Consider the following 23,166-nt stretch of genomic DNA (forward strand, 5'->3'; position numbering starts at 1 on the left):
TGTGTCCAGGTGTCCCTGTGTCCATGTGTCCCTATGGCTGTGTGTCCCTGTGTCCAGGTGTCCCTGTGGCCCTGTGTCCATGTGTCCCTTATGGCTGTGTGTCCCTGTGTCCAGGTGTCCCTGTGTCCATGTGTCCCTATGGCTGTGTGTCCCTGTGTCCAGGTGTCCCTGTGGCCCTGTGTCCATGTGTCCCTTATGGCTGTGTGTCCCTGTGTCCAGGTGTCCCTGTGGCCCTGTGTCCATGTGTCCCTTATGGCTGTGTGTCCCTGTGGCCATGTGTCCGGGTGTCCCTGTGACTGGGTGTCCCTGTGGCCTCGTGTCCGTGGCCATGTGTGTTTGCTGTCCCCTGGTGGAGGGAGCCAGCGGAGAGCACTGTCTGTGGGTAGGTGATGTGTGTGGGGATGTACAAGCGTGTACATGCGTGTGCAAGCGTGTGCAAGCACGTACATCGCCGTGTGCACATGCGGGTGTACATGTGTGTGCATTCATGAGCGAGTGTGTGCAACTGCATGCAGGTGTGTGCACGCATCTGCATGCGTGTGCAAGCGTGCACCAGTGTGTGCTTGCGTGTGCCCATGTGTGCCAGCCGCCCACCCAGGGACCACCCCCGACAGTACCCTGGGGTGCAGGGTCTCCATCACCCCCCTCAGCAGGGCTGCCCATACCTGCCTGCCCTGAGCAGGGGGGCTCGGACACTGCGCTGCCCTCGGGACCCTCAGCCCCTGCCGCCCTGCAGGAGAGTGACCCTCAGCACGCTCCCACCCTGCCCGCCAGCACCCAGGGGCCTGGGACCCTCGTGCCGTGGGCCAGCCCCCCTCGCCTCACCGCAGCCGGGCCCCCGCCTGCCGGAGGTGCCTGTAGAGGGTCTGTGCTGCTGCCGTGGGGTCCAGGGGGTCACTCCACTCGCTCAGCACCACGGTGCTGTGGGTCCGGCTGCACCCTGGCGCTGCCAAAGACAGCCACAGTGGGGGTACCAGGGGACCCCCACACCCCCTTTCCAGGGGACCCCCTGCCCCGGGCTGCCCACCAGCCTTACCGGTGCAGGTAGGCTGCAGGCAGCAGGTCCAGCGGCCAGCACGGAATGTGCCCGGGTGGCAGGTGGGCAGCATGGCCTCGTTGGTGCTGCTGGCCTGCCGCACTGCCCAGAGCCACTGCCACAGCTCCTGGGCGCTCTGCGGGGACAGGGAGGGAGGGTGGCACCCCGCTGGCACCCATGGGCACCCTGTGCTGGGCACTGCCAGTGGGAGGAGGAGGGTGGAGGTGGGCATAGGTGATGCTAACGGGGTCCTGGGTAGGGGTGGGCATCGGGGATGGTGGTGGGCACCAGGACCAGGTGACGGGGAGTGACATTTTGATGGCAAAGCTGCACAGGTAGGATCTGGTGGGGAGGTGGCACCGTGGGAGCCAGGGTACCCCAGTGACCCCAGTGCTAATAGAGCTGGTACCTCAGAGACTTCAGTACAGATATGGCTGGATACCCCACTGATCCCAATATACCAGAGCTGGTACCTCCATGACCCCAGTACAGTCAGGTTAGGCTACCCCCATTTCCCCAGTATAGCCAGGGCCCCGATAACCCCTGGACATCAGTACAGTCAGGGCTGGGTACCCCAGTGTTCCCAGTACAGCTCGTGCCTGAGCATAGATGGATTTGGGACCAGGACCATTTCCATTGTCCCCATGGCTGCCAGGGAGGGGGCTCCCAGGGTGGGGGGGCACCCACCTTGCACTGGATATAGGTGGTGTGAAGCTGCCCAGCAGCATCCTGCGCCACGATCTGCATGACGTGAGGGTGCTGGAAGGTGCTCTCATCCACCAGCTCCACCGCCCGCATCTGTGGCACAGGGATGGAGCAACGCACCTGGGGACCCCAAAACACCATGTCTCACTGCACCCACATGTTGTCCCCCTGGGGCACCCCAGACAGGGTGGGGGTCGCAGGCACCCACCTGCCACTTGGGGGACTTGGAGTAGGTCAGGGCCTCGGTGCTGAGCCAGAAGTACCTCTTCTTGAAGGCGAAGTGGGGCAGCAGGGTGGCCCCCCCCGCCGTGCGGGTGTGCAGGTACCCCTCTTTGATGGTGGCCGAGGGACGGAAAAGTGCTGGTGGCACTGGCCCCTCACCCACTGTGGCCATGGCACAGCCAGACAGGGAAGCAGCAGCATCACCCCAAGTGCCACCACCTCCCCCAGCTGGAGGATGCCCATCCCCAGCCATCCTGGCAGCATCCACATGGCAGTGAGTGCATCCCCCTCCCCGGGGATGCTCCCAGGATGTGGGGGACAGCAGCGATGATGCCATCCCCTGGTATCAGGTGCTGGCATAGCTGGACCCAGCACCAGTAGTGGCCCCCGTGTCCCCACTCACCCTCGGTGCTCTCCACTGTGACCAGGCTGTCCAGGAAGGCTTTGACACGGGTGACACCGGGCAGCAGGATGGCATGCAGCGGGGCCATCCATGGCTCCTTGCCCTGCCCCAGCTGCAGCCCCAGGTTGCCAATGCTCTGCAGCGCCTGACCCGTGCAGGGAAGAGCTCACAGTGCTGTACCCCCCTGGCATGGAAGGCTGCTCCCCTGAACCCCTCCGGCTGCTCCCCTGAACCCCGTGGGCTTGGGAATTGGGGAGGAAAGTGGAAAAGTGGAGCAGCTGGTGGGTGATGGGGCATAACTGCTGCCCCAGGTTGGCTCCTGTGCTGTGCCCGGCAGGTGGTGGCATGGCCTGGTGATGGGCAGGGCTGGCCTCAAGCAGCATGGGAAGGAGCCAGCCTGTGGCACGTGGCATGGTGACAGGAGTGGCTCTACCTTTTTTGGGGTCCCCATCATTCCTTGTGGTCCCCATCCATCTCCTGGGTTCTTGTCTCGTCTCTGGAGTCTCCATCCTTCTCCTGGGTCCCCATCCCTCCCTGGGCTCCCCAGCCCTCCTTGAGTTCCTCATTCCCCCCCAGGGTCCCCATCCCTTCTCAAGGTCCCCGTCCCTCCATGGTGCCCCCATTCTTCCCCAGGTCCCCATCCCTCCCTGGGATCCCTGTCCCTCTCCAGGTTCCCTGCACCTTGGCAAGCAGTAGGAGCGTGCGGCCAGTGCGAGGGTCTGCGTGCTGCTCCCGGAGGCTGAAGAGCTTTGGGGTGAGGACAGCAGGAGCAAAGAAGCGGAGGAAGAGAAACCCACTGATGGAGAAGTACTGCACCTCCTGGCCGGGGACAGGGACAGCTCAGGGTGGTGGTCCCAGCAGCGTGCAGACCCCCAGTGCTGGCCCTGCCGCATGCCCCACCTCATGCTGTGCCAAGGGGAACCGCTCCTCCACGCGCCTGCGGAGCTGCTTGAAGGCCACCCTCATGAGGAGGGGACATTTCTCCACCGAGCCCACAATGGCATCAACGATGTCCCCCAGGTAGCCCTTCAGCAGCTCCAGGCTGCTCTCTCGCACCTGCACCTCCGAAAGGGACCCCTTGAGTGAGATCCTCCTGCAGGGATACCACCAGGTCAGGGGCCACCCAATACCCAGGAATGGGCCACCCTTGTTGGCCAAAAGCCATCAAGATGACCCACAGGTTCAACAGCAATAGGTGACCCCCTCCTGCAGGGGACATGGGGATGGAGATGGCTTGGATGTGCCAGGTGCCATGTCCCCCCAAGCCACCCCCCCGCACTCACCTGCTGCGGCTCAGGTCCATCTTGCCAGGGTCCAGCTCCACATACTTCTTCTCCTCAAAGATACGGTTCACCACAGGCTTCAGGACCTCGTGCAGGTAGGGCAGCCCCACCACCTGCAAGGGATGGAAGTCACCATTTGCATCTCTAGACTGTTCATAGATTCCCTGCTGGGACACAACCCAGCTCTGTGCCCTGGTGCCATCACAGGGGGATGCAGCAGGGACCTAGCCGGTGTCCCCTCCCCTGCTCACCTTCATGAACTGCTCCATGGACTTGGAGGCCAGTGAGTTGGAGCGGAAGAGGGTGTTGGGGTCCGCTGGAAGAGCACAGAGTCCATGGAGAGGTGGGCACGGGGTGATGCCCCAGCTGTCCCTGGTGCATCCAACCCTGGGGACATGTGGCACCTGTCCTGCCTCCCCCTTGGTGGCCCCACTTTTCTCCCCATGGGGGCCTGGAGGGACCCTGGCAGCCCAGTTTCCTGGCTGAGGGATGCAGGTGGTGCCCCTGGCCCTGGCACTTACTAGTCCTGGCCAGCTCACGGGTGGTGAGATAGTCCAGGAGGGGCACAGCCAGCCCCTGCCCCAAGAAGATCTTCACCAGCTTGGTAGCCACATCCTGGCGGCTCTCCCCTGAGGTCACCTCCTCCAGGATGGTCAGGGCTGTGCTGGCAGGGTGCTGTAGGGAAGGCAGGGTGGGCATGGTGAGGCCCCCGCACCTGGGTGATCCTCAGCCAGCCCTGCGTGTCGCCCCATCCCGCAGCACCCACCTGGCCAGGGCAGAGGATGGGCTCAGTGAGGAGTTGGATGAGGGGCTGGTAGTAGTGGGGGGGCAGGACCCTGTCCTCCACCAGCCGCACCGCCAGCCGTAGGGTGCCCAGCTGCTGCCTACAATGACATGGGGGGGCTCAGCCGGATCCAGCACCCTGGCTCCGTCCCAGCCGGAATGGAGGAACCACCCTGGGGAGCTGCTCATGCACTCACCTGTGGTCCTCAGTGGTGCTGGGGAAGGGCAGGAGCTGGAACCAGCCTTTGGTGGGGCCTGTGCAGATGGTGTCCAAGGGGAGCTCGACCTGGGGGGCAGGAGGCAGGGTCTGAGCACAGGGGAGGCATGCACCAGCACCCTCCTTGCGGGAGAGCCCAGGACACGCAGTGGGTCTGGATGTGGCACTGCCCCAGGCTCAGTGGGTGCACATGCCCCTGCCCCCACCACTGTGGGTCGTGACCCATAGTCACCTGGACCCCAAGCACGGGGAGGTAATAGGGGTGCAGAGGTGCCTCCAGGACCCTGCCCCACACCAGTGTGCCCCGAGGTCCTCACCTGTCCCAAGAAGTCATTCTTGCCCACGATGTCCCAGTCCCACACCTCCACGCTCAGCACAGCTTCCCCTGGCTCACCCTCTGCCAGCTCGAACTCGAGTACCTCGTCCCAGTGTGGGAAACGGGTTTTCTTAATCACCTGCTGGGAACAGGGACCAGTGACCATGGGGGGGGGACGAGGTGCCCAAGCCTCTGGGTCCCAGCACCCAGCACGCCTCTGGGTCTCAGCACCCAGCACCCTGACTCACGGCTGTCTCCAATGTACGCCCACAGCACGACACGCGGGCAAAGGGGTCCGAGGTGCCCGAGAGGTCCCGGGGGGCCAGGTCCCTGTGGGGAGGTGGGGGTCAGCAAGGGTGCAGTGGGCAGGGGGCCCATCTCCGCCAGCATGGTCCCTGCACCCCCAAGCCCCCCTTCTCCCCCAGCTCACCTGGGCACACTGGCCACCCTTGGGGCAGCCAGCAGATGCCAGGGGGCTGCTGCTGAGAGTGGGTCCCCATTCCTCAGCACTCCTGCCCCAAACCCTTTCCTCCTGTGGTCCCTGGGAGCCAAATGGCACAGCGGGAGGGGGCTCTGCTGTCCCTCCTGGCTGTCCCCATGGCCATCCTGTTTCCTTGGTATCTGCTTCAGTTGCCATGGCAGCGGGATGCTGCCTCTGCTGCCTGCTCCACTGCCAGCAGCCTGCCGTCTGGCGTGTGTGTGGGCACATGTGCACACACATGCAGACACACATGCACACACATCAGGGTGAAGCAGCGGGGCAGCCTGGGGGGTGCCTCAGTTTCCCCCGGTTTTGAAGCCAAAGGGGAGAAACCTGGTGCCAGAGTGGGCTGGTCTGATGGAGACTGACACCAGGTAGCCCATGGCCCTCTGGGCCACCCAGCTCTGCCCCTTGTCCCCCTGGGCAGTGTCCAAGGCAGTGCATCCCCCACTGAGACCCCATGGCATCATCACAGGCGGGTTGGCAACATTGATGTCCCCAAACAGGACACAGCAAGGGCCCTTCCTGGTGCCAAGAGGGGAGGACGAGCCCTGTGCCACCCTTGTGCCCATCCCCTCCCCTCCTCCCACTGCCCAGACCCCATCAAGCAAAAATAAGACCCCAGTGTTGTTGCACCCTCATTGTGCCCCACCAGTCCCCCTACCTGGCCTCAATGAGGTGGCAGCGCAGCACCCGTGGGTGGCCCTGCTCAGGGACCTGCAGCTCCAGGTGGATCTCACCCTGCACCTCCTCGTCAGGGTCCACGGGCACCAGGCTGAGCCAGCTGTCAATGCCTGCCAAGGGGAATAAGGTGGGTGCCCCGTGATGCCAGAACCGACCCCACTGCCTTCCACCCAGCCCCACTCTCTGCCCCCCACTCACCCCGCGGCTCAGCTGAGATCTGCTGGCGGCTGAGCGAGACCTTGCCGATAACATCATCCTGCCTGTGAGGGCAGAGGCGCAGCATGCATTGAGGCCACCAGTGCCACCCCTCCAGGGGCTCACTGGTGCCCACCCACACCCCCATTTGTCCCCCCTACCCAATGGTGTCTTCATCCAGCACGTAGACAGTGAGGCTGTGGAAGCCACGGGGCAGGTGCAGGGTGTATTCCTCGCCCCAAAAAGGGTTCAGGTTCTTCCACACCGTGGCCGTCCTGCCAGTGATGGGAGAGGTGGTTGCACCCATGGGGACAGCACCCGTCCCTATGCATCCCCTCGCTGGGGTGGCATGGTGTCCCCCATACCTGGCTACCACCTCGTTGTCCACCTTGACCACGCAGTAGGGGTCGCTGGAGCCGGACCTGGGCAGGGGATGTGGGTTCAAGGGGTCAGTGCCCAACCTAGGCATCCCACCCATCCCTGGGGGCTGCTGCTGGGGGGGCTCAGGGGGCCCAGTCCCAGCATCACTTCAAACCCCACTAGTGAAGCACCGACTCAGGGGGTGAGATGAGTCTCAGCCCATCCCCACAGCTGACACCTGGATAGGGGACAATACCTTTTCCCCGTGCTCCTTGAGCTGGGGGACCTGTTGTGGGCCACCATGAGCCGTTGCCCTTTGTTCCCATGCCCCCCACCCATGGGTACCTCTGTCTCTCCAGCAGCACAGCTGAGGCAGAGTTTCTGTGGCAGCTCATAATGTCAGGGTGACACCCAGCTGGCCCAGGGCCCATCCTGGGCTTAACCCCTTCTGTGTGGGAGGATGGGATGGAGGGGACAAGGGTGGGATCCACCTGCTGCCTGCAAAGCCCCTTCCCCACTTGTTTATGGCAGCTGGACCAGTACCGAGGGGTGCCAGCCCCAGGGCGGCAGCATGGCCGGGGCGATGCTGGAACCCCAAATCCCCAGCTGCTGGAGGCAGGGGATGGTACGAGGTGCTTCAGTAAGAAGCCAGATCCAAAGTGGAGCAAGGGAGGTGACTCCAGCCTCCGTGCCAGCCATGGGCTGGGGGACAGGAAGGTGTTGGCTGCGGCTGGTGGGCACAGCAGGCGATGTGGCACGCTGGCTAAGGAATGGCTTTGTTAGTCCCCAGGGCTATCTCAGCGCCAGCCAGCAGAGCAAAGCCCATGGCCCGGCTGGTCTGGCAGGGACGGGCAGGCAAACCTTGGCACCACGCTGTGGGTCTGACAGCACCCAACCCCTCCAGAGCCCGGCCACGAGTGAGTCACCCTGAGCCGGGATGGCCCCAAGCTGGGTTTGGGGGGCTGGGAATGGTGCTGGGCACCTCATCCTTGTGCTGGTGGGTCTGGATCACCCTGCTGTGCCCAGACCCCCCGAGTAGGGCACCCAGCACAGGGTCATGACCCCTTACTGGGTGAGGAAACTGAGGCAAGGAGGCCCCGCTGCCCACAGCTGCTCCCGGCTGCCCTGCCCTGGGAGCGGCCAGCGGTGCCAGGCTGGCACATCCGGAGGAGCCCTTGGCTGCCAGCTCTGCTGAGGCATAGCCATGGGGCAGGAGCAGGCAGAGGGTCTCCTGCCCCCTCGTCTTCTCAGCCCCCCCCCTCTCCCAAAGAGCACGGATGGCCAACAGGTTTGTGGGGGTGCAGGGGGCAGTGTCCCCCCAGTCCTACGCCTAGCCCTGGGGGGATACCCTGTGCCCACCCTGCTGGGGGGCAGCAAAGGGATGCTCAAGTGGTTGGGGGGCTCATACACCTCTGGTGGGGAAGGGGAAGGGGAAAGCTGAGGGGGCTGGCAGTCCCCTGCCACCCACAGACCCCCCCTTTGGAGCCATGGGTCCCTGCTAGCATGGGTGCAACCAGGGACCCCCAAAACTGTACCGAGAGCAGAGCACCCAGAGCTCCCAGCACGCCCCCGCCACATCTCCCAGGGTCAGGGGCTGGGGGAAACTGGGGGACCGAGACCCCCCCTGAGCCACTCACACGTCCTTGGCAGGCAGGTCCTTCCCCTCCACCACCCGGCAGTGCAGTAAGGTGGTTTTGGCCATGCCGGCGAACTTCGGACGGGCACCTAGGAGTCCATGGGGGGCCACAACGGGTGCCCCCGGGGTGCCCTGAGCTCCCCCCGCCGCCGGTGGGGCTGCCAGCACCGGCCTCCTCCTCCTCCTCCACTGCTTCTCGTCGTCGCTTCTTCCTTTTTCCTCTTCTCGGTTGTTTTTCTCGCTGCTTCGCTCCCCACCTGCGCCGGAGCAGCGGGCGAGAGCAAGTGAGCCGGAGCGCGCAGGGATGCGGCGGTGGGCGAGCTCGGGTGGGCTGGCCTTGTGCCCACCGGCCCACCGGCACCGTGCTGGCAGCCACAGGTTGCCACTCACCGGGAACTGACTGTGGGGGTCCCCCTGTGTACCAAGAACTGCCAGCGTGGGCAAAGCCCCCCCCCCCACTAGCGATGGGGAAACTGAGGCACAGGACCATTGCAGGCTGTTGGCTCCGGGGGGGGGTGGGGTGGGGTTCGGGGGGCAGCTTCTGTCCTATCATGCTGAGTGGCACAAGAAACTGTCCCCAGGCTGGGGGGCTCTGCCTGTACCCCAAAGCGGCGGTGGGTGCCATGGGGAGCCTGGGGTGAGATTTGGCCTTGGGGTGGGCAGAGGTGAAGGAAGCAGCCTGCCTGGGGGGCTGCTGGCACAGTGGTGCCCAAGACCCCCACGGGACCTTGCCCCCACCTGGGGTGCCTCTGGGTGAGCTGGATCAGGGAGACTCCAGCAGATCCCAGGGTGCCTGCAGGTGCAGCACTGCAACGCCCCCCCAGTTCCCCCCGCCCCCCGGCTTCTCTGCACTGGGACCCTGAGCCAGGGGGGGACAGAGGGGGATGCGGTCCCCCCGGTCCCCACTGCACTGCTGGTGTGCAGCCCTCCCACTGCCAGGCATAGCAGGAGGCACTGGGGGGGCTGGAGGGTTGGTGAATTGGGGGGGTGCGGGGTGGGCTGGCCAGATGTCTCCTGCAGTGACTCACGGGAGGGATTGCCAGGGTGTGTGTCACCGAGTGGGTGCAGGGTCCTTGGGGTGCTGCTGCCGGGGGGGTCACTGTGGGTGCTGGGTCTCTGGGGGCATGACCCTGCTGAGGTGGGTGTCACCATGTGGGTTGTGTCCTCAGGGGTCAGTGCTGTGGGTGCTGTGCCCCCGGGGGGTCAGTGCTGGGGGGGTGTCACTGTGTGGGTGCTGGGTCCCTGGGGTGTTGCTGCTGGGGGTTGTTACCATTTGGGTGCTAGGTCCCCAGATGGTCAGTGCCAGGGGGGTGACACTGTGTGGGTGCTGGGTCCCTGGGGGGTCACTGTGTGGGTGCTCGGTCCCCGGGGGGGGGTCACTGTGTGGTGCTGGGTCATTGGGGTGCTGCTGCTGGGGGTTGTCACCATGCGGGTGCTGGGTCCCCAGGGGGTCAGTGCTGGAAGGGTGTCACCATGTGGGTGCTGGGTCCCTGGAGGGGTCACTTTGTGGGTGTGGGGTCTTTGGGGTGTTGCTGCTGGAGGGGGTCACTGTGTGGGCGTGGGGTCCCCGGAGGGGCCCTGTGTGGGTGGTGGGTCTTAGGAGGTCCCTGTGTGGGTGCTGGGTCCTGGGGGGGTCACTGTGTGGGTGATGGCCCCCCGGGGGGGCACTGCCGGGGGTGTCACCGGGTGCTTGTGGGGTCCCCGGGCGCCGGTGCTGTGCCGCAAAGGGAGGCGCTGCGGGCACCGGCCGCTCCGGGCGCCCCCGCAGCCCCCCAGCCCCGTGGGGCGGCCTGGGCTCGGCCCGTGTCCCAGCGGGGCGGGGGCAGCGGCAGCGCCCCGGGGGGTGTCCCCGGGGGCCGGCGGGGAAGGCGAGGCGGCGCCGCTTCCCCTGCCCGGGGCCCGCGCTCCGCTCCCCGCCCCCGGCCCCATCCCGCGGAGCCGGGGCGCACGGCCAGCCCCGGAGCCCGGCCCAGCACGGCGGCGGCGGGGGGTCCCTGCGCGGGCGCCCTCCCCCCGCGGCACCCCGGCCCCCGCGGGCCCGGCGGGGCGGTGCCGCCAGAGGAGGAGGAGGCGGAGGCGGCAGCCGCGCTCCCCTCGCCGCGCCGCCGCCGCGGCCGCCACCCTGGGCCTAGGCCCGGGCCTGGGCCCGCGGAGGCCGCGCCCGGCCCGGCGGGGCCTTGCCGTGGCCGGGCGGAGGCGGCGGGGCCGGGCCGGCCGGGCGGCGGAGCCGCCATGAAGCCGAGCGGAGGTGAGGCGCGGCGGCGAGCGGCGGCCGGGCACCGCGGGGGCCGGGGCAGCGGGTGTCCCGGTGCGGGTGTCCCGGTGCGCACGGGGAGGGCGGGAGGAGGGGGGCGAGGCCCTGGCCGGGGGGTAACGTGGCCGTCCCGCCGCCCAGAGGAGCCGGTCCTGCTGGCGGAGCTGAAGCCGGGCCGGCCGCAGCGCTACGACTGGAAATCCAGCTGCGAGACCTGGAGCGTGGCCTTCTCCCCCGACGGCGCCTGGTTCGCCTGGTCGCAGGGACACTGCGTGGTCAAGCTGATCCCCTGGCCCCTGGAGGAGGCCGAGCTGTGAGTTGGGCGGGGGGGGCTGGGTGGGCAGGGGGCACACGGAGCCGGGGTGGGGGATCCCGGGGGACCAGGCCGCCCCAGGGATAGACCTGTGTCCCTTCTTTCCCCCAGCAGCTGCAAAACCTCGGAGCGTAAGAGCCGCGGCGGCAAAGCGGAGGCAAGGAGCCGAGGGGTGGCCAAGGAGAAGACGCTGGAGTGCGGGCAGATCGTGTGGGGCCTGGCCTTCAGCGCCTGGCCGGCGGCAGAGGCAGAGGAGGTGGATCCCACCTGCGCCGTGGGTCTTCCCTGCCAGATCCTGGCCACCGGGCTCAACGATGGGCAGATCAAGGTCTGGGAGGTGCAGACAGGTGAGTGGCCCTCGCTGACAGCAGGAGCAGGCATGGCTTCAGGGTGGTGTCTCTCCCATTGCTTCCACTTGGAAGGAGATCCCATCTCCGTCCTTCCCCAGGGTGAGCGGGAGCCCCTGCCCAGTCCCAAGCGGGGCTGCCTGCATGTGAGGGGCACTGCTTCATTCCCTGTGGAGGGACGGTGCTGAGCATAGCTCCTCTCCGCAGGACACCTCCTGTTCAGCCTCTTGGGGCACCAGGATGTTGTCAGAGACCTGAGCTTCGCTCCCAATGGAAGCCTTATCCTTGTGTCGGCCTCACGGGACAAGACCTTGCGTGTCTGGGACCTGAGCAGAGATGGTAGGAGCATGCAGGGATGTTCCTGGTGCTAGGTCACCCCTGGCTGAGGCTGGGCTCTGCTGTGGGGAAGGGGGAAGAAACCCACCTCGGTAGGGGAGATGGTGGGAGAGGATCTTCAGTAACAGTGTTCAAGGCAGAAGGGGAGAGTCCTGCAACACAGGGTAGAGCTGTCTTATTCCAAGTGGGGTCTGGGAGGTTCAGGAGGGGGTTGCAAGTAGACAGAGCTTGGGATCTGCCCCCAGGAACCCCCCAGCCCCGCATGCATTCCCTCTTGGGAAAGGGAGGGGAGAGCAGAGACAGGGCCTAGCGCTGCATCTTGTGACTCATGTGTCTGTTGTCCCCAGGGCGGCAGGTCCAGGTGCTGTCAGGCCATGTGCAGTGGGTCTACTGCTGTTCCATCTCCCCAGACTGCAGCATGCTCTGCTCTGCTGCCGGAGAGAAGTCGGTGAGTCCTGCAGGATGGGAGCCATCCTGTATCCCACTGACTCCAGCGCTCCTCTCGGTTCTCTGTGTCCCTCAGTGCAAGAAGCCCCCCCTGTGAGAAGGGGCCAGGCCAGAGCCACCCTCGTTCCTCAGCCATCCAGGCTCTGCATGGAGGAGCTGGGACCAGAGCCCTTGTGGCTTAAACCCCAAGATGGTGCTTCTCTGTACCCACCCTGGGGATGCTCCCAGCCTCAGCCCCTGCCCATGTCCCGCAGGCACTGTTGTGGAGCATGCGATCCTACACCCTCATCCGGAGGCTGGAGGGGCACCAGAGCAGTGTGGTGTCATGCGACTTCTCGCCGGACTCGGCACTCCTCGTCACCGCCTCCTATGATGCCTGCGTCATCATGTGGGACCCCTACACTGGGGAGCAGCTTAGGACACTGCGGTATGGAGCTGGGGGGCCAGTGGGGAATTGTGGAAAGGTGGCAGAACAATGCTGTGGGGGTTTGTTAGGGCTGAACATGGCCTTCCCTCCTAGCTGGGCACGGCCACCACCTCTCCCCTGTCTCCAGTGGCTGAAAGGGGGCTCTGGCTTTCCAGGTTTGGCCCCTCTGCCAGTCCAGAGCACTGGGGATGGGGCTTTTGGCAACCTGGGGCTGATGCTGGGCTTGTTCTCCCTACTCACAGCCATGCCCCTCTGCACTCGGCACTGGACTACAGCAGTGAAGTCCATACCAGCTCCCTGCGCTCAGTCTGCTTCTCCCCTGAGGGCCTCTACCTGGCCACGGTGGCAGACGACAGGTGAGTGAACCCCCTTGGGGACCCCCAGTGGGAAGAAGAAGGTCCCAGAAGGACACCACCAAAACAAACCAGGAGCTCGGGACATGCCAGTGAGGAACAGACCTCCCGTGCCAGCCCCCCCCCGCAGCGCTTGGCTTAAGGGGAAAGGGCCAGGTGCCTGGGATACCGCAGCTTGGCTGTGGCAAGGGGTAGCAAGGTCAGGGTCCTGTCACCCCTCTGAGCGATGAGCCGGGGCCCGTGTCCTCCTGTGTGCTGTGCTGCCCTCGCTGTGCCCCTCAGCACAGTCACTAGCTCTGTCTGCATCCAGCTCAGCTCTACAGGGGACAGTGCCTCCTGCTTTGCTGCCGTGTTGTGACACTCCTGGGATGCTCTAAGCCCATGGGAAGAAAATCCTACTCCAGAGTTTGCATGCATTCAGGTGAACCCAGAGGCTTTATTTTAGCTGCAGGCACTGCGTGGATGTGGGCCTGGCATCGTGTCCCCTCCCTTTCTCCTTAGGCTCCTGAGGATCTGGGCATTGGAGCTTCGGTCTCCGGTTGCATTTGCTCCCATGACCAACGGCCTGTGCTGCATGTACTTTCCACACGGTGGTTTTATCGCCACAGGGTGCGTATTGAGGAGAAGAGAGTGGAGAGACACGTGGCTGCTCCCTCCCTCTGCAGCTCTGGGTCTGCTCAGCAAATTCTGGGCTTCCTTGGGGGTACAGGCTGGTTTCCTGGGCTGGGGAGAGCGTGGTTGCTGCAAGCTTGGGATATTTGGGGGTTGGAGTTTTAGCGTGTCGCTCTGCCCTGTGCTTACGGCTTGTTTGGGTCCCATTGCAGGACCAGAGATGGCCACGTCCAATTCTGGACTGCTCCAAGGGTGCTCTCGTCACTAAAGCACTTGTGTCGCAAAGCTCTGCGCACCTTCCTGACAACATACCAGGTCCTCGCGCTCCCCATTCCCAGGAAGCTGAAGGAATTCCTCACTTACCGGACCTTTTAAGGCAGCGTGGAAAGTGGAGGATGGAGGTGAGAGCCCTCTGCCTGGTGGCAGGGCTTGGCTGGATTAGAGGAGGCACTGCTGCAACGACGTCTCGCTGATTTGTGAGCCGTGGGGCAGAAAGATTGCTACTCCCCTTGTTTTGGGGCTCTGTCTGTGAATGTGGAGGGATTTTTGAGTATAGTAATACTAGAACCCAGCAAAAATGCATGCAGAGGGCAAGGGGCACAGCTGTGGCGGCCCCACAGGGGACACAGGTCCCCCTGTTCCCCTGCTATCTGCAAGTTTTGGGTCAGGTGCTTTTGCTTCCAAGTGCAATGTTGTGGGTTGAAGGTTAGCAGCTGCAGTCTGAGCAGAGCTTTTGTTGTTCATATGAATACCGGGCTACAACCATCCGTGACAAAACTGACCCTCGCTGGGACCGGCTTGTACTGTGGCTGAGTTCCCGGAGGAGTGCAGGCTCTGCTGCTCTCCTGGTTTGGGCGTGAGCTGGATAAACCCGAGCAGGTCTCTGCAGACTAGACAACAGCGATGACAGAATAAAAAAATTATTCCTCATGCCTTTCCTCTTGGCTTGTAGAGGTGACCTGGGGATACTGGGCAGGGCAGGCTCCAGCGCGCTAGGGGCTCCAGCCTCCTGCAGCTGTTGGGGTGGCAGTGAGTGCTTACCCAGCTCTGAAGTGCAGCAGACCATTAAGTGTTCAGCAGTGGGTGCTGGGGAGGATCAGTCCACCGTGAAGGTGGGACCTGGGGCTTCCGCCAGCCCCCAGCTTCCATTCCTCTGTTGCTTTTTCTCCCCTCTGGAGCTTGGCACTTGAGCAGCCTAATGTCCAGAGATGCTGTGCATGAAGGTCTCATGCGCTTGTCTCCCTCCAGTTTAGCGGGTGCCTGGAATGACAGCACGTGTTTTGAGTCCCCTGCATGCTAGAGGGCTCGGTCTGTGTGTGAGCCCGAGGCTGTGACCCCAGCAGATGGAGAAGTAGGGGAATGTCTCCTCTAAACTGTTCCCTGAGATGTTTTCCCTTGCAAGCAGCAGAATGCAGAAAGGTGGTGTTTCCCTAGCCTGTACAGGTGTGACCCACAGCTGTGTTCCCCCTTGTCATGTGGGAGTGTCAATGCAAGAAACTGTGTTTGTCCCTGCTCAGCTGCGCAAGCAACGGGGTGGCACAAGCTGGGGCAGCTCTGCTGTGCGAGGGAGTAGGGTTTTGCAGGCAGGTGACAGCAGCAGACTTCAGCCTGTGTGGGTGCTGCGACCACCTCCCTTCAGTCCTTGCTGGACAGGAAAAGAAAAGACAAGTGCAACCTGCTGGGCTTTAGAGGCATCTGTATTTCCCGATGAAGCTTAGAAATAACGCTGCCTGACCCTCGTGCCCCAGCTGCAGGCTCAGGGCTTGCAGAAAGGAAATGGAAAGCTGCAGGGAGCAGCTCCATGCACGGGGATGACGATCCCTTCCAGCTTCTGCAAGATCTGGTAATGCAAGCAGGGATCCACCCTACTTCCTGGGATCTTCGTGGACTCAGGCTTCGGCGACGATCAGGTCCCTGGTGACTTGGAAAGCTGCGACGAGGGAGCTCAGCTGAATCTTTTCATTGGTCCCAGCAGCCAGCCGGTACCTGGAGCAGGGGGCAAGGGCAGGTTTGAGTATTTACACCAGTGTCTGCATCCCAACAAAGCAAGAGCCCTGGCCAGGACAGATGCTCAGGGGCTGTGGGTGTCTGTCAGTGGTGCCCACCAGCTGCCAGGACCTGGCACAGCACAGCAGTGGTGGCTCCCATGGGGTTGGCACGCTGGCAGCCCCCCAGCTGGGGTGCTTTAGGGCAAGGAGCAGGGGTGAGTGGACACTTACTCGATGTCTGCCATTTTGATCAGCAGCTGGATGCGGATCGAGGGTGGGAAATCAACTGTGGAGAGAAGGAGATGGCATATGTCAGTGTGGGCTGTGGTTGGCCCTCCTGGGGTCACAGGAGACGGCCCCTCAAGCCCCCACCTCTGTGCACAAACAGGTGGATCTCAGTGAGGATGTCCTGCAGGGCCAAGCCCTTCAGCGTCTTCAGCTCCATGATTTCTGAGATGAGAATGAGTGAAGGGCCTTCTGCCAAGTCTTTCCCTGTGAGATCCCACTCCTCGTCCCCACAACAACCCTGAGGACCCTCCCCAGTGAGCAGCACCCACCCCAGCTGGAGCTGGAGAGCACAGGACAAGGAGCCCTGGTGAAGAGGATTTACAGCAGCGGGGATTAAACCCCAGGGCCAGCAGAGGGAAAAGGATACTGCGATAGGCGGTGGAAAAGTCCTGGTTTAGCATCCAGTCAAGGATGTTGGCAATATCAGACTTGAGGGGGTGTCCTGTGCAGGTGTAGACGTTCTCCTCCGTCACCTTCCCAAAGGCCATGGTGGTACTCTGAGGAAGAGGAGGGTGCAGGAAGGATGAAGAGCTCAGCCCTTCCTCCAGGGCAGCTGCCTGCATGGAGCCCAGTACTGCCGGCTTACACGAGGAGCGGCTGTGCCTATTGTCTGTACCTGCAAGATATTGAGGGCTCTGCGCATGTCACCGCTTGAGAGGGTCACCAGAGCCTTCATCCCATCCTCAGTCACATCCACCCTGGAAAACAAGACCTTGGGGCTGCAGAGGGAGCCAGCATTGCTGGAGGGAAATACAACTGCAGAAAACCAAGCCTGCAGCTCCTCCCTGTATAGAGGAATGGGGAAAAAGGGGGTGTGGAGGATGCTGCAGGGCCCCCTGCACCCTGTGCCATCCCCAGCTCACCCCTCCTCCTGTACGACGTGTTGCAGCCGGGGCACCATCAGCTCTGGGGTGAGGGGGCCGAAGCGAAAGCGCGTGCAGCGGGACTGCAGGGCAGGGATGATCTTGGAGAGGTAGTTGCAAATGAGGCAAAAGCGGGTGTTTTCTGTGAACTTCTCAATCACTGCGAAAAGGACAGAGGAGAGGCTGGTCCTCCTCTGCCGCCTTGTACAGGCTCGCACCCTGCGCTGCGCTGGGCAAGGCTGAAGGGGTGCCAGCAGTGTGGGGTCCCCAGCAGCCCTCACCTCGCCGCAGGGCGTTCTGAGCATCCTGGGTCATGGCATCGGCTTCATCCAGGATGACGAGCTTGAAGCCTTTCCTTAAAAAGAGAAAAAAGGGGGGGGGGCGGCTTTGGTCTCAGCTGCTGGCTTGGTGCTGGAGGAGGGTGAGCAGGGGGTGCTTATTCCCAGCCTGACCCCCATGAACACCCCCAGGAAGCCCTCCTTTCCCCTCTGCTCTGGCATCCTTATCACTCATCCCTAGCCCTCCCCATCCTCCCTGCTCGCTGTGCACCCCTGGGTCCTTCTCATCCTCTCCATACACTGCCCACCCCAGGAGCCCCCCCAAACCCACATCCCAAGCCACGCGCCAGGGTAGGCGGTGCTGGCAGGGGGGTGACAAAGGGGCCGGGGGCTTTGGGAAGCGCAGACCCACCACTTACTTGAAGATGGTCCTGGTGCTGGCGAAGCTCAGGATGGGCCCTCGGACGATGTCGATACCCCGGTCGTCGGAGGCGTTGAGCTGGAGAGAGATGGCGTGGATCCGCGCCCCTGCCTGAGGATGCACCCGGGGGTGGGGGTGACCCCCCCATCACCCACCCCCCCACCGCCCCTCCCCGGTTACCTCCAGCACCATGGAGCCGAACTCCCGCTCCCGGTAGAGCTGCTTGGCGCAGGCGAGGATGGTCGAGGTCTTTCCGGTACCGGGCGGCCCATAGAGGAGAAGATGCGGCAGCCGATCCTCGCTGATGAACCGCTGCACTGGAGAAGAATAACGGGGCTGGGGGCTGCCTGGCACCCCCCGGTGCTGTTGCGGGGGGCGGTTACCGGGGGTCGTTACCTACCGGTGTTGAGGATATCTTGGTGGGACACCAGCTCCGACAGCGCCTGCGGCCGGTACTTCTCCACCCTGCACCGGAGAGAGCGCAGCGGGCGGGGGGCGGTCAGGGGGCGGTCAGCCCGGGGGGGTACCCGCCGATCTCCCAGCCCTTCCCCGCCGCTCCCGCCCCCCCGTCCCGCTCCGGTCCCGGCCGCACCACGGCAGATTCCCGCCGCCCGCCCGCGCCATGCTCCGGTGTCTCGCGAGAGCGCAGTGGCGGGCGGGATGGGCGGGGCGGGGCAGGCGGAGCGGAACGGGATTGGGGGAAGCGAGTGGGATGGGCAGGGCGTAGTTGGGCGGGGCGGGCGGGATGGGCGGGGCGTCTGTTCGGGAGCTCCGCCCCGTCCCGGCTTAGCGGCTGGTGTGGGGCTGGGGGTACCGGGGCCGGGGGGCACCGGGGATGGGGGTAGTGGCGCCGGGGGTACCAGGGCCAGGAGCACCGGGACGGGGGGTACCAGAGGGGAACACCGGGGATGGGGGTGCCGGGGCCGCTGGAATTGCCGGAGCATGCTTTTGGGGGGAGCCACGGCACCGGGAATTGTCGGAGCATGCTTTTGGGGGGAGCACGGCACCGGGAATTGCCGGAGCATGCTTTTGGGAGGAGCATGGTGCTGGCACTCCCCAAAGCCAAGTGGTGCCTGGGCTCTCAGGGAGGGCACGGCCCTGGGGAATTACTGGAGCAAGGTTGTGGGCATGGTTTTGGGGAGAGTGTGGTGCTGGCGTTCACCAGAGCAAAGTGGTGCCTGGGCTCTTGGAGAGGGCACGGCACCGGGAATTGCTAAAGCGAAGTGATGGGCATGCTTTTGGGAAAAGCGTGGTGACCCTGCTCTGAGAAAGCCCTCTGGGCCAGGGCACCGCTGGTAGCTGCAGGCTGGGGCCAAGGGCAGCAGCTCCAAGGGCTGTCTGGAAGCCGGCGGAGTGCAGACAAGACCTGCTTGTCCTCCCAGTGCCACGGGAGCAGCAAACTCGAGAGGTGCCTGTGAGAACACCTTCTCCCTGTCCCTGCTGCATCCTGGGGCAGGAGAGCACCCCCAAGAATTGCAGGTCTCTTTTTCTGGTTGACTAACTTGAAAAATCAGCTCTGTCTTCTGTCCCTCATGCTGCCAAAGCACTTGTCTGAGTCATGGGGGGGTCTCTGCTGGGGGCTGAGTGGCTCCGGGCTATTCCTGGATGTGCTGGATGTAGCCTCTTCTCACCAGCATCACCTCCAAAGGAAGAGGGGTCCATGGCTGCTTCAGGCTGAGCTTTGGGAAATGGCTGGAGCCTCCTTAGAGAAGGGGCTTAGAGGGATGAATAACCTAGGCTGGCTGGCACAGATGCTCACATGCAGCTCTGGTTTACATGCCATGGGTGGGAAAGGAAAGCGGCCAGCAGTGAGGGGCTCTGCCTTGGAAAGCACAGACGGAGAGGTGATGGGAGGTGATCCGTTGGGAAGTAGAGGTGATGGGGAGTATATCGGGGGGGTGAAAAAAAATCACGGAGAAACCCTATTTCTGGTAAGGAAAGGGAAACCAGCAAGAGGTCCAGGTGAAATCCTATAGAAACCCCAAAAGCTGCCAGAGGGCAGCTGCTTTCCTATTTGTTTTTCCTTCCCCCACTACCCCTATTTCCCCCCTCCCCCCAGCACCGTAAGACAAAGCAGGAGCTGGAAGCTGAGCTCAGCAAGCCTCAGCCATTCCCCTGGGTGCGTGGCGGTCGTGACAGATGGCCCTTCCGAGAGCAGGGTGAGGAGCTGTGTGGTCCTTCCCGAGCACCTGGGAACTGGCCGGGAGGTGTCACCTGGAGCCCTGACGGGCTTGGGCTTCTCCCATACCTGGTGGGTCCGGAGCTGCTGTTCTCTCCTCACATCTGCCTCCACCTGCGGCAGGATCCTCTCCTTCAAAATCCATCCTTCAAAATGGATTTTTCCAGGCATTTTCTCCCCACCATGCCCCATCATTAACAAATGTTGAGCTCCAGACCAGGCAAAACCAGGCTTGTGGCCAGTGTGCACACTCATATCTATGGTGGTATTTCTCACGGACAATTTCAGCTCTTTCTTGACCAGATTGACATTTTTTTTTATTATTTTATTTAGCCATTGTTTAATATTGTTAAAATTGATGGGTGCATCCCCCTGCAGTGATTCTGCATCATCAGGGCCGGCTGAATTATTAACCAGCATCTGAGCTGCCTGTCTTGGCTTATTTACTCATTACACCTCTTGGGCAGAGGACTGGCAGGTCACATCCAGCTTGATAAACAGTGCTAGAAATTTACAGCACTGTTGATAGGTTCATTAACAACCCTGAGGCATCAGGCACATCCCTTTGGAAGACGATGAGGGAATTCCAGGTAGATGGTGGTGGAGATGGTGGCAGAGATGCTCTTTCAGAAGGAAGGAAAACAGGAGCTCCTTGAGAAGGAAGGTCCAAGAGATGGACCCATCTAGCACAGAGGTGGAGATGCTGTTTGGCATATTAATAATAAAGAAAGAAAAATGCAAATATCAGAAAGGCCCTTGCTTGTGGAGCGGCATCCATTAAGAGGAACGGAGACACCCCTGAAAGTAAGGAGTCAGCAACAAGCCAGGGCAATGACTTAGCACTCATGGCCAATGGCTAACAGCACATAAAAGCCTCGTGGAGTGGCTTTGTTGGGGATTTGGTGGGAAAAGCTTTGTATGATGCTGTGGAGACTTGCAAGCCAGCGAAGGGTTGGTTTCACAAGGGTGGGTTTGGTTGGGTTTGCTTGGTGGCAGTGCCGAGGGGTTGCCCTCTCCCTCCCCAGCTGGACGCTGTGCCCAGCAGAGCATCCTCGCTAGGAACCACGTGAAAATTAACCTGATTTAAAGAGACTCTTGGTAGCTCCAAGCTCACAGACATGTAAGAAAACCAAGACAGGTGAATAAAGTCATTGCTATATACATTTTCTATGAACTGATTGTGCCAGAAAAAACTTGTGTTTAAGAAATGAAGTTGTTAATGTTGCTGAGTAATGAGGTACACAATGAGCCCCTGTACGAAATCCAGGCACTGGTGATGAAGGAAATGAATAATTCAAGCTGCCCAAAGCTGTGGAATAGAAAAACACAGGTTTTCTTACTGATCTCAGGCCTTTTCCCGCCATCCGTGATGTACATCTTCCTTTCGCACTGTGAGCCAGCCCAGCTCCTAGCACGTGAGCTGTGCCACTGACTGCCATAGGGATTTTTGGGGACTGTGAGGTTCAGCGTATGCCCAGAATCTCTGCAGGTCTTCTGCTGGTGGTGGTTTTGGGTTGGGTGGGTTTTTTCCAGTGGAGTCTCCCCGCTTGCATTTTGTTTTATTTTATTTTTGCTCGCTTTATTTTACTTTATTTATTTTGAAGGGCAGATACTGAGATTGCAGGAATTTTTTTTTGCACTGGAAGCTGTTGGAGTAATGGAGAGGGGGAGCAGCAGCGTGGGCAAAGGATGCCAAGGGGGATCCACTTGTTCCCCAGCATCCCCGTTTTGAGCTGGGCATCTCAGTGGGTTTTTTCTCTTCTCCAGGTACCATCCTATCCTCCCCTCCCTTGTAACTGGTTCTGGGAGCAGTGAACTCAGAAATGGCTGGGCTGGTAGCTTGGATGTTTTAGGGAAAAAAAAATAATCTGTTGCAAATGTGCTGAGTACAGAGAGTGCCTTGCCCTCTTATCTCCAGTTTGGTTATTGAAGGACTTGATTAACCACAGAAGCCATCAGGAGAGAAAATTTCCAGCATGGTGGTTTTTTTTTCTCTCCTGTGCTCCAGTTAATAACAGAAATTGCATTGCATTTCCAACACGGGCAATAGTTAAATATCTGGTGATGGCTGCCTTCCTCAAGCGCCTGCTGCAGCAAAGTGAATGCTGGCCTTTCCAGAGGGCTCTGCCTTTTTCTTCCCAGAGGAAAAGCCAGCAGAGCAGGAGGATGATTCTGCCCCGGGACCTCTGCAGCCCCTAGGGGCTGCGCCAGTGCCCACCAGTGCAACCCAGCTGCTGCAGTGCTGCTTCCTCCCATCCACCTCAGCTAAAACACCCAGCTGAAACATAGAAAAAAAAAATATATATTTGCATGTGAAATTAAGAACAAAATTGAGAATGCAGCCCAGCTAGAATGGGATCCTCTGCATTATGAAATTACACCAGGTTTTTTCCTCCCAGCTGCCCGCTCTGTCACCCAGGTGGGTTTTCACTGCTGGCTCCTGCTGTGGTTTGGAAAGTGCCTGAGGGAGTCCCAGCCTGATGCAAACTCACTGAGCAGAAGGTAACAGCTCTATGCAGTTCAGTCTGGCATCCCTCTTAAAATTATATTATATTATAATTTTTACTCTGTTCAGTTTGGGTATGGTAGCCTGGCATCCACTTTTTATTTCTATTCTATTCTATTCTATTCTATTCTATTCTATTCTATTCTATTCTATTCTATTCTATTCTATTCTATTCTATTCTATTCTATTCTATTCTATTCTATTCTATTCTATTCTATTCTATTCTATTCTATTCTATTCTATTCTATTCTGTTCTGTTCTGTTCTGTTCTGTTCTGTTCTAATTCCATTCTGTTCCATTCCATTCTATTCTATCCTATCCTTTCCTATCCTATCCTTTCCTATCCTATTCTATCCTGTCCTATCCTATCCTATCCTATCCTATCCTATCTTCATCCTATTCCCTTCCATTCTTCTTTTCAGTTCAAGTATAGTCTGGCATCCCCTTATTATTTATATCATCATATCATATCCTATCATATCTCATATCATCAGCATTGTATCATTGTTATTATTGTTATTATTATTGCAGAATTGGCTTTTTGAACCCTTTTGCTGTGTTTTCCTCCCCTTTATCACCCCTCCACAGCCCCTTTGAGGCTCCCCTGGGCAGTGGCAGCGGCTGCTGGCCGGATCCTGCCCTCGGCCACTGCCTCGCTCTCACCCAGGGCGCTGCTGGCGTTTCCCACCCTGAGCACCTGAAGGGGGTCCCTCTGAGCCTCCCTTACAGGCAGGGCTGGGGACACTGGGCAGAGCCAGGGTGGCTGCAGCTGTGGTCACTTTCCAGCAGGACGGCACAAAACTGACTGACAAGCTAAAATTCCAATAATTGCTATAAAATCCCTTTAACCTGCTTCTTTGGACCCTCAGGGAGAGTTTTTGCAGGTAAGCAAATGGGTTGTTAGTGAAAGGGAGGAAAAGGGATGTGTGGTCACCCCAACATGGGCACATGCCTGGAAATCAAAATTTCTGATTATAAAAGGGTAAAAATCAGCAAATTCCAAACTTTTTTAGCCATATCCCAACTTGGAGGGAGATGGCCACTGCAAGCATGGCTGGTTTAATTTGATGGTTAAAGCTGTTGGGGATCTGGCTTGTGTTCTTCATGGAGTTGATACGGGCTGGGATGGGTATGTCAACTGGGAATAAAGTCAAATATCCAAGGCCAAGGGGGTCGTGGTGAGAGGAAGCTCTGCGCTGGGGGAGTGGGGCAGGTGGCGTTCCTTGCAGCATC

At 61.0% G+C, this 23,166-nt stretch overlaps 3 protein-coding genes across 6 annotated transcripts; 1 reads left to right on the forward strand and 2 right to left on the reverse strand.

Annotated features, from left to right (window-relative positions):
• Nucleotides 1-821: 821 nt before the first annotated feature.
• Nucleotides 822-8,387, reverse strand: RASAL1 (RAS protein activator like 1). The gene is made up of 19 exons (XM_037401788.1): nt 8,323-8,387; nt 6,691-6,747; nt 6,487-6,600; nt 6,329-6,390; nt 6,111-6,240; nt 5,214-5,295; nt 4,967-5,104; nt 4,630-4,718; nt 4,416-4,533; nt 4,171-4,324; nt 3,901-3,965; nt 3,650-3,762; nt 3,267-3,459; nt 3,048-3,185; nt 2,367-2,511; nt 1,950-2,125; nt 1,724-1,861; nt 1,037-1,172; nt 822-946 (listed from the first exon to the last, which is right to left on the reverse strand). The coding sequence occupies exons 1-19, from the start codon at nt 8,385-8,387 to the stop codon at nt 822-824; spliced, it is 2,238 nt and encodes a 745-aa protein (XP_037257685.1).
• A 1,954-nt stretch (nt 8,388-10,341) lies between these two features.
• Nucleotides 10,342-14,340, forward strand: WSB2 (WD repeat and SOCS box containing 2). Of its 3 annotated transcripts, none has more exons than XM_037385441.1 (9): nt 10,342-10,569; nt 10,717-10,888; nt 11,000-11,235; nt 11,443-11,574; nt 11,919-12,019; nt 12,273-12,445; nt 12,688-12,801; nt 13,300-13,407; nt 13,623-14,340. In XM_037385441.1, exons 1-9 carry the CDS (start codon nt 10,554-10,556, stop codon nt 13,783-13,785), a joined length of 1,215 nt encoding a protein of 404 aa, XP_037241338.1. In that variant the 5' UTR covers nt 10,342-10,553; the 3' UTR covers nt 13,786-14,340. The 3 variants fall into 3 exon arrangements, with proteins under 3 accessions (XP_037241338.1, XP_037241501.1, XP_037241411.1); XM_037385514.1 differs by having other exon boundaries at nt 10,434-10,569; nt 11,003-11,235; XM_037385604.1 differs by lacking the exons at nt 13,300-13,407; nt 13,623-14,340 and adding an exon at nt 13,109-13,289.
• Nucleotides 14,341-15,089: 749 nt separating this feature from the next.
• On the reverse strand, nt 15,090-17,910 carry RFC5 (replication factor C subunit 5). 2 transcript variants are annotated; one of them, XM_037385739.1, is made up of 11 exons: nt 17,841-17,910; nt 17,649-17,713; nt 17,429-17,565; nt 17,247-17,326; nt 16,831-16,904; nt 16,550-16,709; nt 16,303-16,384; nt 16,054-16,183; nt 15,771-15,848; nt 15,630-15,684; nt 15,090-15,396 (listed from the first exon to the last, which is right to left on the reverse strand). In XM_037385739.1, exons 1-11 carry the CDS (start codon nt 17,870-17,872, stop codon nt 15,300-15,302), a joined length of 990 nt encoding a protein of 329 aa, XP_037241636.1. In that variant the 5' UTR covers nt 17,873-17,910; the 3' UTR covers nt 15,090-15,299. The 2 variants fall into 2 exon arrangements, with proteins under 2 accessions (XP_037241636.1, XP_037241722.1); XM_037385825.1 differs by having other exon boundaries at nt 17,429-17,560; nt 17,841-17,878.
• Between the last annotated feature and the right edge of the window lie 5,256 nt (nt 17,911-23,166).

The sequence above is a fragment of the Falco rusticolus genome, chromosome 1 (assembly GCF_015220075.1).
Source record: "Falco rusticolus isolate bFalRus1 chromosome 1, bFalRus1.pri, whole genome shotgun sequence".
NCBI lineage: Eukaryota > Metazoa > Chordata > Aves > Falconiformes > Falconidae > Falco > Falco rusticolus.